Genomic DNA, 14,535 nt, shown 5'->3' on the forward strand with positions numbered 1-14,535 from the left:
TTTTATTCCCCCCCCCCCCCCCCCCCCCCCCCCTGAAAAATCGGCTTTTCTGAAACAATCCGAATTGGCATGTCTCCTGTGCATTTTGAGACTTTGAAGATTAAAAGAAAAATAAACAAAAAGAATAAAAAAGAGTTAGAATAATTTTTATCATGTTCTACAAAATGATGTAAAAATTCGAATACCAACTGCCTACCAGTAGCTTGTTATTCGCACCGAAGCAACGGCTCTCCTGATTTCCAAGATACCTACGTGAAGTGTCGAATTGAAGAAAGAACAAAAATTTAAAATAATTATTTATTATATGTGTCTGAAAAATCGCTTTCTGAACATACGCAAAGGAACGGGCTCTCTGTGCATTGAACTGTGAATGCATTAAAGATAATACTAAAAAAAGAACAAAACAAGGTAAGATAATTTCTATCATTTTGACAAAAGTGACTGTCAAAAATGTGATAACAACTGCCTACAAGGCATGGTTTTCGCACGCGAATGGCACTGCTCTCTTGAGTGTTTCAAGACGTCTATCTTAAAGGTCGGATATGTACAAAGAACAAAAATATGAAAATGAATATTTATCATATGTGTCTGAAAACTGCTTTCGAACATATCGCGAATTGGCAACTGTCTCTGGCATTTGAGACTGTTGAATGCATTAAAAGAATAATCTAACATAAAAAACAAAACAAGGTAAATATTTTTTACATGTTTTTACCAACCAGACGCAGTAAAATGTGAATAACCTGCCACAGTAGCGTTGGTTCGAAAGCGATGGCACTCTCCCTGGTTCCAAAAGCCAAAGTTAATTTGGGGGGGGGGATTATACAAAGACAAATATGAAATTTGGGGAATTATTTTTTTTATAGTGTTGGTTTTAAATTATGTTGGTGGTTGGGATTTTGGATTTGAATGATTTAAAGATAAATATAAATAAAGGATAAAAAGGTTAGTGAATTTTTATATGTTCTATAAAAAATGAGAGTAAATGTCGAAAAACCCAAACTGCTAAGTAGGCAGTTGGTTTTCGCACGGAATTGCATGGCCTCTGAGTTTCAAGATAGCTATACTTGAAGTTCGATTGATATGAAAGAACAAAATATTAAAATTAAATTTTTTATTAATGTTCTGAAAAATGTTTTCTGAAAATAGGATTGGATGGCCGGTGCATTTTGAATGGAATGTTAAAAAAATACAAAAAGAAAAACAAGGTTAGAATGAATTTTTTATCAGTCACAACATACTGTCAGTAAAATGTCGAATAACCAACTGCCTAAGTAGGAGTTGGTTATTCGAAGCGAATTGGCAACTGGCTCTCTATGTTTCCAAGACTGTCTAACGTTATAAGTGTTGATATTGATAGAAGAAAAATTATGTAAAATTAAATTTATTTTTTCATATGTCGAAAAAAGATTTCTGAACATATCGCGAATTGGCAACTGCCTCCTGGTGCATTTGAACGTTGATGAATTAAAGAATAAATAGTAACTAAAAACAAACAGGTTGAAGAATTTTACATGTTCTACAAAAAAATAACTCTCATAAAATTCGAATAACAATGCCTACATAGGCAGTTGGTTTTTTCGCATGCGAATTGGCAACCGCCCTGAGTGTTCAAACGTCCAACTTGAAGTGTTGATATTGATACAAAAGAACAAAATATGAAATGAATTATTTTTCAAGTTTGAAAAAAAACTTTCTAAATATCGCGAATGGCAACTGCTTCTGGCATTTTGGACTTTGAATGATTAAAAAAATAATACATAAAGAATAAAACAAGAGTAGATGAATTTTATCATGTTCTATCAAACAATGACTGTCAGTAAAAGCGAATAACAACGCCTACCATAGGCAGTTGTATTCGCACGCGAATGCAACTGTCTCCTGGGTGTTTCCAAGATAGCCATACTTGAAAGTGTCGATATTGATAAGACAAATATTTAAATGATTATTTATTCAATGGCTAAAAATCGGCTTTTCTGAAACAACGCGAATGCATGGCTCTCCTGGTGCATTTGAGACTGTGAATGCATTAAAGAAAAAACAACATAAAAGACAAACAAGGTTGAATAATTTTTATCATGCTACCAAATAATGATGCATTAAAGTTGAAACCAACTGCCTAATAGCATTTGGTTATTCGCACGCGAATTGACGGCTCTCGTGATGTTTCCAAGAGGCTTAACTTACAGGTCGATATGATGAAGTACAAATATATGTAAATTGAATTATTTTAATGCATATCTCTGAAAAAAAGTTTCTGAACATATCGCGAATGGCATTGCTCTCCGGTGCAGTTGAGCGACGTGAAGCATTGAAGAAACATTAATTAATAAAATAATAACTAAAGAATGAAACAAGGACTAATGTTTTATCTTTCGACCAAAACATGGCTGTCTGTAAAAGTCGTATAACCAACTGCCTCCAAGGCAGTGTATTCGCAGCGAATGAACGGTCTCCTGGTGTCCAAGACTGCCTACATGAAGGTCGTTATGAACAAAGAACAAATAATGTAAATTGATTTTTATGACTGTCTGAAAAATCGCTTTCTGAACATATCGCGATTGGCAGGCCTCCTGGTGCTTTGAGACTTTGAAGCATTAAAATAAATAACATAAAAGAATAAAACAAGAGTGAATAAATTTTTATCATTTCTATCAAACATGACTGTCAGAAAATGTCGAATAACCACGCCTACCAGTAGGCATTGGTATTCGCACGCGAATTGGCATGCTCTCCTGGTGTTTTCCAAGATTACCTATACGTAAAGTGTCGGAATTGATATGAAAGAAAAAAAATTAAATTGAAATTTATCATATTGTTGAAAAATCGCTTTTGTTTAGTTTTGGTGGTTTGGGTTTGAGATGTGTGTTTTTTTGGGGGTGATTTTTTTTTGGTTGTTTGTGTGTGTGTTATAAATTGTGGTTGGTGTTTGTGTTTTTGGGTGTTTGTCGGTTTGTTTTTTTTTGTGTTGTTGTTTTGAAACATACGCGATTGGAACTGGCCTCCTGGCATTTGAGATTGAAGCTTTAAAAGAATAATCTAATAAAGAAAAAACAAGGTAGAAAATTTTTTATCATTTACAAACTGATCATAAAACGAATAACCAATGCTACCAGTAGCATGTTATCGCAGCGAATTGCAATGGCTTCGTGTTTCCAAATGCAACGTGAAGTTGGATATTATAGAAAGAACAAATTTATTAAAATTGAATTATTTATTCTTTGCTGAAAAGCTTTTCTGAAACAATCGCGAATGGCAACTGCTCTCCTGGGCATTTTGGACTTTTGAAAAAGAATAAAACACATAAAAAAACAGGTTAAAATGATTTTTACATGTTCTCAAACATGATGTCTGTAAAATGTCGTATAACCAACTGCCTACCAGTAGGCAGTTGGTTATTCGCACGCGAATTGGCAACTGGCTCTCCTGAGTGTTTCCAAGACTGATCTTTACATTGAAAGTGTCAGATATTGATACGAAAGGCCATATAAAATGTCATATTGAATGATTTTATCCATTTGTGACTGAAAAAGAGCTTTTCCGAAACATATCGCGAATTGGCAACTGGCTCTCCAGGTACTTTTGAGACTGCTGAATGCAATATAGGAAATGAAGATTAATATTTAAGTACAAAGCATGGATAAGAATGATTTTTTATCATTATGTTTTAAAAGGTAATCAGACTTGCTTATACATTTTGAATAACCAACTGGCAACTAGTAAGTAGTTGGTTATTCGAATGTCCAACTACCAACTACCAACTGCCTACCAACTTTACTGTCATCATATGTATTTATTATTCTAGCCGGTACAAATGCAACTCAAAGATATTACATCATGCAGTTCCCTCTTTCATTATGCCGACAGCTATAACTATTATTATACTAGACCTTTAAGGGGAAATGGGATAGTCGCCTATATGTACATAGGGCAACAAATTTCCTACGGGCAGAATTTTGTGTACTGCCTGGGAAACAAGTTTAAAACAGAAATATGTATCAAAAATCATAGGTACCCAGGCTTGATTTTTTCAGTTTTTTCCGACTTTCAAGGGCAGATAATTCATGACCAAGGCTGGGTTCCTATGGTTTGTTTTATTTCATATTTCTGTTTTTTATTTGATTCTGTCAGTAAAAAAAGTTTAAAGAAGAAATTCCTTCTGTAAGAAAATATTTGCCCCATGTCAATATAGAGACTGTTGCAAATGTCATTAAATATGAACATGACAAAATGATACCGCAAAGTCCTAGTCTTCCCCATGGACCGAATTTCTTTAAAGTTTGTATACTGACTGCAAGTGAAGTCTGAAACAGAAATAAAATTTAAAATACACAGTTCCCTTGCCTTGATCTTGAATTATCTGCCCTTGGAAACTGGATTTTTTAGTATTTTCTGATTTTCAAGAGCAGATAATTCAAGATCAAGCCTGGGTACCTATGATTTTTAATACATATTTCCGTTTTAAACAGGATTCTTAGTCAGCACACAAAGTTTAAAGAAATTCTGCCCGTAGGAAAATTTTTGCCTATAGGCAACTGTACCATTTACCCTTAAAACGGAAAGTAGAAAATGTATATAATTGTTCTGCGTAAGAATTATCCCTTTTTAAAAACCATGTCCATCCCAGACATTATCTTGAGCCCTAAGACGGTGAATGGACTAATTATATTTTATTAATTGCGACTCAATTCCATGACTACATTTGTTCTGGCTGATTTAAATTCCGTATGTCGTTTATCCGGATAGTTTGACCTATAGCGTCACGTAAATGTTCAGTCGTGTTCTAGTCGGATGAAAGTGCAGGCCGTAGATGAATATTTCTCGGTTCCTCGCTAGAGATAACCGGCGGTATGACATTGTGGTGTCGTGCATAATGAAATAACTATAAAGTCCATTTGAAAGCATAGAACATAAACAACCAGTATGTTTCATGCCCGGTTTGAGTTATTTCAGAGGTAGAGACCACCTTAAGTGGAACTCGAACAAAACCGTTGAATGGACTCCCGAATTCCTAGGGACCAGAAAATTTAACAAAATTATGTCCACTACGGGGACATTTAATGTCGCTACTCGGCACTTAAAGATTATGTTTTACAAGAAGATAATCTGGAGCCAGTAAACATACCCAGGCAAAATAATAGCAGACTCGTTTTGATTGAGACTGCCCATGTGAGGTAATGAAATGTGCATAGTTGCATATCATACGAAATACAGATAGTGTCTTCATCACAGTGCTAATGAAGTTTTACTACATACGCTATGTGATGAAGATTTATTTGAACATTAAAAGTTATGTGTAGTTCTAGAGAAAATTTTAACCTTTCTTGCATATGTTTTGCTTAATTTGATGTCTTAAACATTCTTTAAAAGATACAAGAACAGTTTTTATTTGCAGAAATCGGCGAAAATGCGATAAGATGTTTCACCGCAAGCCGTCGACTAACTGCGAAGAAAACACTCCCGAGGTTTCAAGCCATAAATGAACTTGCCGAAGAAGATGTGCATATAACTGTAGATGTCATTCTAGCAGTTGCTGCAAAACTTGCCCAAACTCTAGACGCGACTCATTCTAATTCTTTGGGAATTAAATGTCTGGACGTGACAACAGTCATCGTTGGCATTGCCAATAAGAAGGTATCATTTATTTATCAGATATTTAATTCAGCTATCGTTTTCAGTCACAAGTCAGTCCACTTATTAAGGGATGAATTAAAAAAGGTCTGAGTTTGAAACTAGGAAAGCGTTGTTATTTAGTAATGCTATTTTCAAAATGCAATCCGTATTATACTAATAGATATAAAACTCTATTACACTGGCACTAGGAATAACCTTAATTGTCTCGGGGTCTGAAATGATAATCATGCTACATCAGTTTACGAGTTGCCATAACGGCACAAAAATGTTGACGTTAATCAATTCTGTTAGAAAATTGCATGGGTGTGTAGGACACGAGCAAGAATAGCTATCAGAGCGAAAACAGACTGTCTGGGTCTGATTATGAAAAGTTATAAAACGTGTAACACCCCTAACGTACCTTTGAACTCTGTAATACAGAGACAACGAATGGACCCAGTGATCCTGAAGGACTCAAAATAATAACAACAATGGGGAAAATTACGGGCCTCCTACCACTTTAGAGTAAATGTATAAATTAAGAACTTTAAAAAACATTGTTTATTGGCTTTATTTGTATGTCTGTTTTGTTTGGCTTTATTTGTACATCTGTTTTGTTTTCTTTTTTGTATCAGCTTACAGGAGCGGTGAAAATTAAAGGTGAGCTGTTTATTTCTTACAAACCGGAAGATAAAACAAATGATATCAACCAGCTAGGAGTACTGTTGAGGAGCATTCTTGCTGCGAGAGAAAGGAAACGTTTATCAAAATAGGTGGATTTAACACATGGACATGTCAATTCGAAGGATCAATATTGACTACGAACACATGTTTTTGCTAAATAGAACTGAAATTGAACTGAATCAAAAGAAGATCATTTCATCTGTTAAGCTTAGTTTTATAAGACGTCTATTCCTTTAAGCTGTTGTCTATCTATGTTAATCAAGAAACAATTAAGCGTCAGCTCGTGGAAACACAAAAATATCTATGTTCACCTTTTTATCGACAATTTTAAGTACTGACCCATACAATAGCTAGGTTTAAAATGTATACAGACTATACGAAACGATAATTAAATTATTGTTTTGTTATTTAAAAGTTAATGTTTTGTTTTTGTTTTTATAATTATCAATGAGTTGCTTTTAAATGCGTATTTTACTTATAGACATTGTCTTTTTGTAATAAGTGTATTTTATCCATTCCTGATATAGTTTTGTTTCACTTGTTAAAGGCATTGTTCATGAAACATTAAATAAAGAATGTGCTATTTAACTTTATAATGTCTTTTATAGTTTTAGATTTTTGTATTTATTTGTTTTATCATTGTTACTTTTAATCTGTTAAGCTTAATTATAAATATTAATCTATTGTCTAGAAATGTGTAAAGCAGTAATTCTGCGTGTTATTTCTAACAACTAAACAATATAGCCAATGCAAAATATTGAGCCATACAAAAATCATTAAATATTTTATTTTGCATAGCTTGGATTACAATCAATACAAACAGCTGTAGTTGCACAAAACGGTATGCAGTAGTGCAATATAAAAAAAACGTTTTGCTTAAAAAAGTCATATACAACAAAAAACACCTTACGTGATTAATTCTTAAAGTAATTAAAACAATGTTTGTTGTCGTTGGTTTATCTAATGAAAACCTGAATGCACCAGTTATGTTTAGCATTAGTTTTTGTTTCTGTTTTAACTGCATTATCTTTATTTCTTGTCTGACTATATTCCTTAAAAGGGTTACTATAGATGGCAAAGTCGTTTATACGTGATATCAACGTTTATCGTTATGTGCTAATTCTGTATGTATTAGCCGGGCTGCCGCTTCCTTTGAGTAATTTCAAGGCCGCATTTATAATCGACCACACTTCTTTTCACCGGCTTAATTGGAACTTGAACGGACTCCCTGATTCAAAAGGTATCAAAAATGATGCATGAAAAATATACCGGCAGCGTAAGGCCTAAGGTTAGTTTTTAACTTTAATCTTTAAGATTTTGCAAAGGTTGTGCAAGTAGACTGTAATTCTAAATAAAGTTTGCATTAATAAAACATGTACTAGTATCCAAAATTATCAATACGTGTTTTTTTATCATCAAGTGTTGAATTAATGCGAAATAATTAGTACTATAGCAACATTGTGAAAGCTCTCTTTGTATAAAATAAAGTCCTATGCCTAATTTTCATTGTCGTGTAAACACTGATATGACTATCGTATATCTTATTTTAGGAGTATCATCCAAATTCTCATAATTATTCTGTTTATATCATTGTTCTGTACAATACTGTGATATATCTGGACGAGTACCCTTTCGAAAATATGCAAGACTAATGTTTTTTTCGGATGGGTACGAGTCAAAATATATCCCGTATTATAAAGGGAAATGTTTCTTTTTATTGCTTTAATTTATTTATGTTTTATCTTATATAATGCTATTTTTCTCAGTAAAAATGAAAACAATCAGATGGACGTGATTCCATCTTTAAAACGTATACCGAAACATCGTATCAAGCGTTTATTGATGTTTCATCTTAACTTAATGGATCAGATTTATTCATTTCCTTGTTCAAAGTACTAAATCAAATTGTCTGTCTATTGAAAATCTTTGAGGAAAATTTTGTACAATTAGTCATGAATCGTGTCAGGTTTATTGCATAATAAAACTGTTATGGTCATGTTCCTCTAGGAGTATGTAAATTTTACAATGTAAAATGAAATATAATAATAGACATAAAAATTTTTGGTTATTTCTCAGAATCAGAATTCATGTTAAAAATTAGAGTTTTACAGGCAAAAATATATCGAAACTATCGCAAATCCCCCTATACAAAAAAGCTCTTTCTTGACCTTTGACGAAGTTCTAATTTTAAAAGATCCCTAAAATGGGTTTACGAAATGTGAACTTAAGAACGCGACATCCTACTGAAGTGTTTCCGATTGTCGTAAAAGTAGCATCGAGTGTTGGCTTCCTGTACGAAATATTACAGCTGTAAAATACCTGTATTTTTGTTCAAAATAACAGCCATGCTTATTCCAAATTTACACCTGTAGATTGTATATAACAATATTGATTTTACAGCTGTAGATTTCAATTTACAGCTGTCAAACGACTGTAAAACAGTTCGAAATATTCAAATGAGCTACACCTGTAAAAAAAGTTACAGCTGTAAAAATGCCCAAAAGTTACAGCTGTAGAAATATTATAGATATTGAAAAAGAGGGCATTATTTTAAGGGACGAAAGTAGAGGTGAAACAGTTTTAGGATGAATTGCAGTTCTTAGATAAGGTAGCAATTACTATGAAAATGGCAAAATAAATGATCTAGTACTAAAGTATCTGTGATATGATTACAGTACAGCAACAGCAAAATTCAAGAATAGGATACAAAGAAGAACATATGCAGATCTTGTTTATAAAACTTTCTTTGTTAGTCATGAAAACATATGACAATCTTGTAATTATTTCTTTTAAACTTATCAGCTTCCAGTATAGAGTAAATAGTTAATGTATGTACTAATACATGTCCTTTTACAACTATAAATGATAATTAAACATCTGTACTTACTCTATACCGCTTTAAATTCCAAAATTTTACAAGATGTGATGTCTGTGTGAATTTCAGTTATATCCCGCCAAAATGCATTAAAGATGGCTGACAATACTCATGTTTCCCTCCAAAAATGTTACAGCTGTAATTTTGAGACATGACTATTTTACAGCTGTAACTTTCAACAGTAAAATTTTTACAGCTGTAAATTGAGACCTTCATATTTTACACCTGAAAATTTTAACTGTATTTCTGATCAGTTTTCCACTTACAGGTCTTTTACAGTTGTAATTTCAAAATACAGGTCTTTTACAGACGTTTTACAGCTGTAAAACAGGCCCTTTTTTCGTACAGGTTGGAGCATTAAAAAGTGTGCCTTCAGGAGTTAGTCCTTTTGCAAATTCATTGATATACAGACAAACCATTTATATCGGTTCCAATATGTATTGTAGTATGTGCCATACTTCTGTAACTTATGTAATACCTTATTACAAGTTTTTTTTTTTTTCGTTTTTTTTTTCATATATATATTTTATTCGTAAAGCACACACTTATAAGTTTGATGCATATATTACTATGCCTGGCTTTGTTTGATTCTTGATATTTTAAAGTTTTAGGGCAAGTTGTTTTCGGTACTATTCTTTAATTTTTATTATGTTTGTTTGTATGAATATGTTATTGTTTGTGTTCGTAAAATAATAATGTGCTGCTTTTAAATAAGTAGTATATTTTCTTAATAGATGTGGTCCATTTGTTATTTTTTACCTATTTCAAATACTTTTTTATTTCTTTGGTTTAAGACATTATTTTAGAAAAAAAATGTATATAGAATGAAAGTTTTCTGTCTGGTATATCTTATCGTCGTTTATGTACACAATAGCTGTGAATTATGTCCTATATTTTTGCCTTGATATTTAAGTTTCTTTTTACATGTTTTTGTCAATCTTATTTTAAAAATATTAAAATAAAAGACAGACGATATTCTACAGAACAGCTTTAGTGCATGCTGTGTGTTATTTTCTGAAGTAAGTAACAACATTTTGAGATAAGGTACCCCGTTCGCCCTAACTTAGAATTGCTTACTCATTCTTTTCAGATACATTACTCGACATTTGGACCCCAAAATGAAAACACAATGAACGAAATAGCTCTTTAAGTAAGATATATATATTATGACATCTAGCTCTCATTAAATGTTAGGAAATAGTTTAACAACATCTTTGCCCGTTATATTTTTATTTCCTTTCAACTGGCGAATAAACGATCAACAAATGAATTTGCTATTTTCTGTTCCGCTGTTATCCCTTCCAGCAGTATATATATTAATTGTAGTATAAGCTTTTAATTATACCTTATTTTTTATACAGAGTTTATGGTCTGAAATACAGCCTGTACACTAATAAAACTAACCCTGTATAATGAAACAACTTCCGTCGGATATTGAAATGTATTCAACGGTGGGACTACTTGTTTCAGTCGTGATGAAAAAATGTTCAAAAAATCCATCGTTTGATATGAGCTTTTAGTCATATCTGTCTAAAGTATATTCCATTTTGGCTGATTTAGCATATATATAAGATATATAAGATTTTACATATATAAAAGGGTCGTTAAGACCTTGCACTGCAATCATGCGTTCGGCTCTATTGGATTTTACCAAATGCTTTTTCAGACCGATACAAGCCAGAAGATTCTCAACAAGTAACATATACTTTTAGAAAATACTCTGAAGTCAAAGTTAACGCTATTCGGCAGACAGTAATGTACTAACAGTATACAACAGCACAAAAAAACGCGATATGCAAATTAATGATTCATTTTATAACTTGTAAAAAGATATTATTTCATAAACTAATAAAACAAAGTCATTGAAATAATCATTTAAGTAGTCCGGCCAGCAGCCGTGATAAAAAACTGGAACGTCTGTCAACAGTATTTAGAATACGACTCGCAATGCTAGGTTAACCACTGTTTGGAAATACCGTTTTGCTTGAAGTCAAAAGATGGTAACCTCAAACCACGATGTAGCAACATTCCTAGTTATATATAATGCAACGTTCTTAAAAATTTGAATAAATACCTAAGCCTGTAATAGGAGACACGAAGAGCTATGTAAATGTTGCGTCCGGTAAGTATGATTGTAGCATTGTAATTTTTATATCAGATACTGTTTTCACATATCAGACATACGTGATCGAAAAGTAGGTGTTAAATCTGAATCCTGCGTTGTATGCATGTTGACTGACATGTAACGTGCAATTTGGATTTATATTTCAGACACTTGTTATTTGTAAAGGTGTGTCTAAACATGATTCACCTGTCTAAAACTTTGTGCTACTCTAATAAGTGTTCACGTTTATTTGAAATAAATAACCTCATTTGAAGTAGAAAATTGAGGCATATATACCAACAACCATATTCCGACCTATAAAATGGTTTCATGACACTTATGTATTCAAAATACATCAAAAAATGCATTGGCAGATCTTTTGAAATGCCGTCATATCCACTGTCTTATGTAGTTTCGTTAGGCTTTCAGACACAATCTATGACAAAATTTTCGTGACATTCCAGCTTATATGCGACTTTCCAGCATATAGCGGAGGTCTTCAGTCATTTTTTCAAGTAGGCCTTTAGAAAACTAGCTAGATATTACTAGTTAGAGCTGAAACTAGTAAAGGATATAACATGTGTGATTTACAATTGATTTTGTGAAGAAAGAATAAGATATGCACGTTTGCATTTGCGACTGAAAAATTTATTGGACAAAGATTAAACGTGTGACGTACTTTATGTAATTATTAACCGGTTTACACAGACTTAAACTTTTACAGATGTTTTGAACATATTTATGAATGTTCAGAAAATGAAGCAAGCACCTGTGACGCTTACACGACGTATCTAGAAGGCAATATTGTAGCGAGAGAAACAACTGTTCTCCTTCGACAGACAGTTTAATGCTTGGAGTACCTGTAGATGTATGTTAGTTACACCATAGTGCTGGCTCGCCTCGGCGAGACAGTATTACATTTGTACGATAGGACTTTACTATAAAAACTGCCTAGAACGCCGAACATTTCCAATTGAAGGGATCTGTGCAAAAAGGTACCTATCTCCATTTAGTAAAAATGTTGGGAAAACGCAGTTTTGTAAAATTTCGGTGAAATAATTATGATATTTCCCAAAATAATTGCAGCTGTAGATTGTATACTATTTATACAGTCATATTACAAAATTTCGTGTATTTTGCACTATTTATATCATTTTTATAACATAAAATATTGTTTTTGTCGATTATATTTATGCAAAAAATCGGCGTGAGCAGTAGCAGCAGTAGCAGCAGTTAACTGCTGTAACTGCTGGCAGTAGCAGCAGTTAACTGCTCCTACTGCCAGCAGTTACAGCAGTTTATTGCCTGTCGCAGTTAACTGCTACCAGTTACAGCAATTGATCGTGTTTGCTAACATCAGTTAACTGCTACTACTGCCAGCAATTATAACAGTTCATCTAGCTGTATTACCAGGTGATGAGAATGACATAAGGTATTTATTTTGTCGGTGTCCTACATATAATACTGCCAGTAGTTAAATTGTGTTATTAAAATCATTTACAAGATTCCTTCAGATGTGTAATAGGCCGTAAAACCTACCCTTCTCGCGTATCGTTTAAAGATCATTGAAGCGTTCTTAATCTATCATGAATTATCTGGCCTTGAAACCGATATTCAAGGGCAGTAAATTCAGGATCAAGCCTGGGTACCTATGATCTTTAATACATATTTTCGTTCTAAATTTGATTCTCAGACAATATACAAAGTTTAAAGAAATTCTGCCCGTCAGAAAAATTTTGCCCTATAGAAAATAATTGTCCCATTGACCCTTAAATTCTCCTGTAAACTGTATAATACCAGCAGTTAAATGGTTTAAAAGTCTCATTTATGTTTCTGCCAGCAGAGTGGTCTATGAGAACATGTCACTTCCAGCATTGAAATGAGTCAAATGACCAATGAAAGCAGTTTTCTATGTGTTACTGGCAGCAGTCAAATGGTTTATAAGACCAGTATACCAGTTTTTTAGATGTAACTACCAGTGATTAAATGTTTACAAGGCTCCTATTACTGCTAGCAGTAACATGTTTATGACAGCAAATAACAAGGCTCCTGTTACAGCTAACGAGAGCAATTTACCAGTTTCGTATATATTTCTGGCGTATTAACTCCTGAAAGAAAACCACTCAAGTAGCATTCAGCCTCGAGTCCCTAAAAAAAAGAGTTCTCCTTGGAAACCCCGCCTCACACCTCACCCCGGGTTCCTCCCAGACAAGAGTTTTCCCCGAATGGCGGCCACCCGTGCCGGGTGGGGGACGACCCCCTCTACAACGGCCACCAGGTCCGATCCAAAAGTCAAGGTCTGGGGCGGAGCTGGGGGTGCCCAAACTGAAAACTGTGAAAATTTCCAAACACGGCCTCGGACCAAGTTTGAGACCCGCTCACGAGTAAACAAGAGTTTTTCCGGGGTAGCCGCTCTGCTGGGCCCAAACACACCGACACCCTCTACAACGGCCACCCGGTCCCGTCCCAAAGTCAAGGTCCCGTACGGTCCTCCTATTAACAGCTGTAAGCATTTTAGGCCACCCCCACCTCACACCTCACCCCGGGTTCCTCCCAAACAAGAGTTTTCCCCGAATGGCGGCTACCCGTGCCGAGTGGGGGACGACCCCCTTTACAACGGCCACCCGGTCCGATCCAAAAGTCAAGGTCTGGGACGGAGCTGGGAGTGCCAAAACTGAAAAATGTGAAAATTTCCAAAAACGGCCTCGGACCAAGATTGAGACCCGCTCACGAGTAAACAAGAGTTTTCCCGGGGTAGCCGCTATGCTGGCCCCCCACACACCGACACCCTCTACAACGGCCACCCGGTCCCGTCCCAAAGTCAAGGTCCCGTACGGTCCTCCTATTAACTGCTGTAAGCATTTTAGGCCATCCCCGCCTCACACCTCACCCCGGGTTCCTCCCAAACAAGAGTTTTCCCCGAATGGCGGCCACCCGTGCCGGGTGGGGGACGACCCCCTCTACAACGGCCACCAGGTCCGATCCAAAAGTCAAGGTCTGGGGCGGAGCTGGGGGTGCCCAAACTGAAAACTGTGAAAATTTCCAAAAACGGCCTCGGACCAAGTTTGAGACCCGCTCACGAGTAAACAAGAGATTTCCCGGGGTAGCCGCTATGCTGGCCCCCAACACACCGTCACCCTCTACAACGGCCACCCGGTCCCGTCCCAAAGTCAAGGTCCCGTACGGTCCTCCTATTAACTGCTGTAAGCATTTTAGGCCACCCTCGCCTCACACCTCACCCCGGGTTCCTCCCAAACAA

The 14,535-nt window shown here is 35.0% G+C and overlaps 1 protein-coding gene across 1 annotated transcript in view; it reads left to right on the forward strand.

Moving 5' to 3' along the window:
• Positions 1-10,442, forward strand: part of LOC123550629 (G-protein coupled receptor GRL101-like) — a 52,682-nt gene extending 42,240 nt beyond the window's left edge. Inside the window, exons 9-10 of the mRNA XM_045339061.2 lie at positions 5,396-5,634; positions 6,249-10,442. Of these exons, the coding sequence (XP_045194996.2) occupies positions 5,396-5,634; positions 6,249-6,386 (377 nt within the window). The 3' untranslated portion in view covers positions 6,387-10,442. The remainder of the gene's footprint in view (positions 1-5,395; positions 5,635-6,248) is intronic.
• The last annotated feature ends 4,093 nt before the right edge of the window (positions 10,443-14,535 follow it).

This window comes from Mercenaria mercenaria, chromosome 15, assembly GCF_021730395.1.
Source record: "Mercenaria mercenaria strain notata chromosome 15, MADL_Memer_1, whole genome shotgun sequence".
NCBI lineage: Eukaryota > Metazoa > Mollusca > Bivalvia > Venerida > Veneridae > Mercenaria > Mercenaria mercenaria.